At 45.5% G+C, this 2,463-nt stretch overlaps 1 protein-coding gene and 1 non-coding gene across 2 annotated transcripts in view; both read left to right on the top strand.

Annotated features, from left to right (window-relative positions):
* Positions 1 to 1,962: 1,962 nt before the first annotated feature.
* TRNAS-AGA lies at positions 1,963 to 2,044 on the top strand. The gene has a single exon. It is a non-coding gene; the product is annotated as a tRNA-Ser (tRNA).
* A 192-nt stretch (positions 2,045 to 2,236) lies between these two features.
* Positions 2,237 to 2,463, top strand: part of HS1BP3 (HCLS1 binding protein 3) — a 78,974-nt gene continuing 78,747 nt past the window's right edge. The window contains exon 1 of the mRNA XM_018568174.1: positions 2,237 to 2,304. Within this exon, the coding sequence (XP_018423676.1) occupies positions 2,279 to 2,304 (26 nt within the window). The 5' untranslated portion in view covers positions 2,237 to 2,278. The remainder of the gene's footprint in view (positions 2,305 to 2,463) is intronic.

The raw sequence follows: 2,463 nt of genomic DNA, 5'->3' as shown, positions 1-2,463 counted from the left end.
ATATATATATAGATATATATATGTGTGTGTATTTATACTGTAAATATATATATATACCCATACACACAGCCATTTTTTTCTTTTTTGAGCTGTTTGCTGGAATTCAGCTTCATTAAACCTGAATTCTCTATTTCGGCCATACAGTCATGCCTAGGAACTCAGTAAACATTTGCTATTCTTCACCGCAGTTTTCTATTTTGAGACATTTGCGGTTCAGTTATGATCTGTAGAAGTGGATCATTACTGGTGTTTGTATAAAAATGACCTCGTCGGGTAGAGCTGATCTGTTTGCTGGACTCAAATATATGTGAAAATATAGCGGGAAATGTGGCTTTATACAGATTTATTCGTATCCTCAGACTGTGAGCTGAAGTTTACTGCTTTGTAAATGTTTGCTGAATTCGGGGGATTCTAGGGAAGATTTGTGAGCAGCCAGAAACCGTCCAGCTTGCATATCGTCTAGCTATGAGGGATGTCTATAAGTTCTATACGTAGTCAAAAGACTGCTCAGGTGCACATAAAAGAGAGCAAAACAGCACAAACCACCATGCACCATATCCATGCACCATCAAACCACCACGCGCCACGTCCGTGCACCATCAAACCACCACGCGCCGCGTCCGTGCACCATCAAACCATCATACGCCGCGTCCGTGCACCATTAAAACCACCACGCGCCGCGTCCGTGCACCATCAAACCACCATGCACCGTGTCCGTGCACCATCAAACCACCACGCGCCGCGTCCGTGCACAACGTCTCTGTCACCAAAGATAAGACGGAGATCAGTACACGATCTTCCTCTGATCTCATCTTTCACTTTCGCATTCAGCTGTCATTCCCGGCTATAGAAGCCGGCGAGAAGCTGGTGAAGCAGATCTCTGCTAGCAATAAAGTTACGAACAACATCCTACCGTCCGCCCGAAAAAACGGACGGGCGGCGGACTCACATTTGCGGGTTGCCGTCATTTGTTTCCTGCTCGCGTGCGCCCCCTATCACGCGCGCACGGGCAGGAAAAAGCCGCCTGCGTTCTTTACAGCCGTTACCAGCTTTTATTATATAGGGGGATTGTTATCCCCCTATGTCATAGCAATAACAATAAAACGACAATTGCCGTACACATGTAACATATCGCCGCGAACATCGGAGTGAGAGCAATAGTTCTAGGGCCATCAATCACTGATCACACTAAACTGATGAGCGGTAAAATCGGTAAAAGCGTTTAAAGCGTCGCCCATGGTCAATTTTGGGTGTGGTCGTCTTTTGCGATTTGGGGGCGCCAAATCCTAATGCTTGACATGTTTGGTGTCTATTTACACGACGTGACCCCGTCTTTTATATTTTAACAGAAAATTGGGGTGATAATAAATGTTCCATAACATAGAGAAACAGGTTTTTTTTCAAAATTTCCGGTAGTTTTTTTAAGTTTAATTTTTTGTAAAAAATAAAACCCCCAGTGGTGATTAAATACCACGAAAAGAAAGCGCTATCTGTCCCCCAAAAATGGTATAAAAATAATTTCAGTACAGCGTTGCATGACGGAATAAATGTCAGTCAAAGTACCGCAGCGCTGAATACTGAAAAATGGCCTGGGCAGGAAGGGGGTGTAACACCCCGGTCATCAAGCAGTTAAAGAAAGCTGAATTTCTCTACACTGTGCCAGGATTTGTAAACCATTGCAAATTTTATTATAAAGGTGAACAAACTCTTTAAATTGAATGCTGGCGAGCCAATCCGAACACATTGTTTAGATTTTGGACCGAAAACAGATGTGTACAGACCCAATGCTGTGACACTTTTGTGAACTTATATTTATGTATAACACATCACACCTTGTCTATATGACTTTTGGCTCTGCTACATAAACTCACATCAGCGACCTTTTGTACTGCCAGCTAGAATCAGCAGGAAATACTCAGCATTGACTTCTGAAGGCAAGGAAGTTGCTTACATCACAAGAAAGTAGTCGTGGCCGAGTGGTTAAGGCGATGGACTAGAAATCCATTGGGGTCTCCCCGCGCAGGTTCGAATCCTGCCGACTACGAGTCACTTTTTTTTTTTCCCCTTGATATAAAAGGTTACAAAGTATCTCATTTCTTCTGTCAGCGATTTGCTGCTGCGTAGCAACAAGAGAGTTTTATCCGGCAGACGTTGTCACAGTTCCCGGATCCCCCGCACCGACTGTGTTTGTGTGTGCCGAGCATTGCGGAGGGGTGTGCACTGCGCTCCCAACAGCTCCGTCTATCCTGTCCCGTGACCGACGCCCCCTCCCCCTGCCATGGCCGCCCCGGTGCTCACATACAGGTCAGTGTTCGGTGGTGTCTCGGCCCCCTCCCCCGGGTGGAGGATTGGTGATATTCGCTCGAAAACGTCGCTGTTTCCTGTACATTCTCTTCTAGTGCAGATTGCATCCCCCTCCCCCCTAATGCTGCCATTGTTTCTTTATTGTGCTACATTGTAACT

This window comes from Nanorana parkeri, unplaced genomic scaffold, assembly GCF_000935625.1.
Source record: "Nanorana parkeri isolate BGI_ZX_2015 unplaced genomic scaffold, ASM93562v1 scaffold1149, whole genome shotgun sequence".
Lineage (NCBI taxonomy): Eukaryota > Metazoa > Chordata > Amphibia > Anura > Dicroglossidae > Nanorana > Nanorana parkeri.
The sequence above is the reverse complement of the archived record's forward strand: the minus strand, read 5'-3'. Positions and strand labels throughout refer to the sequence as shown.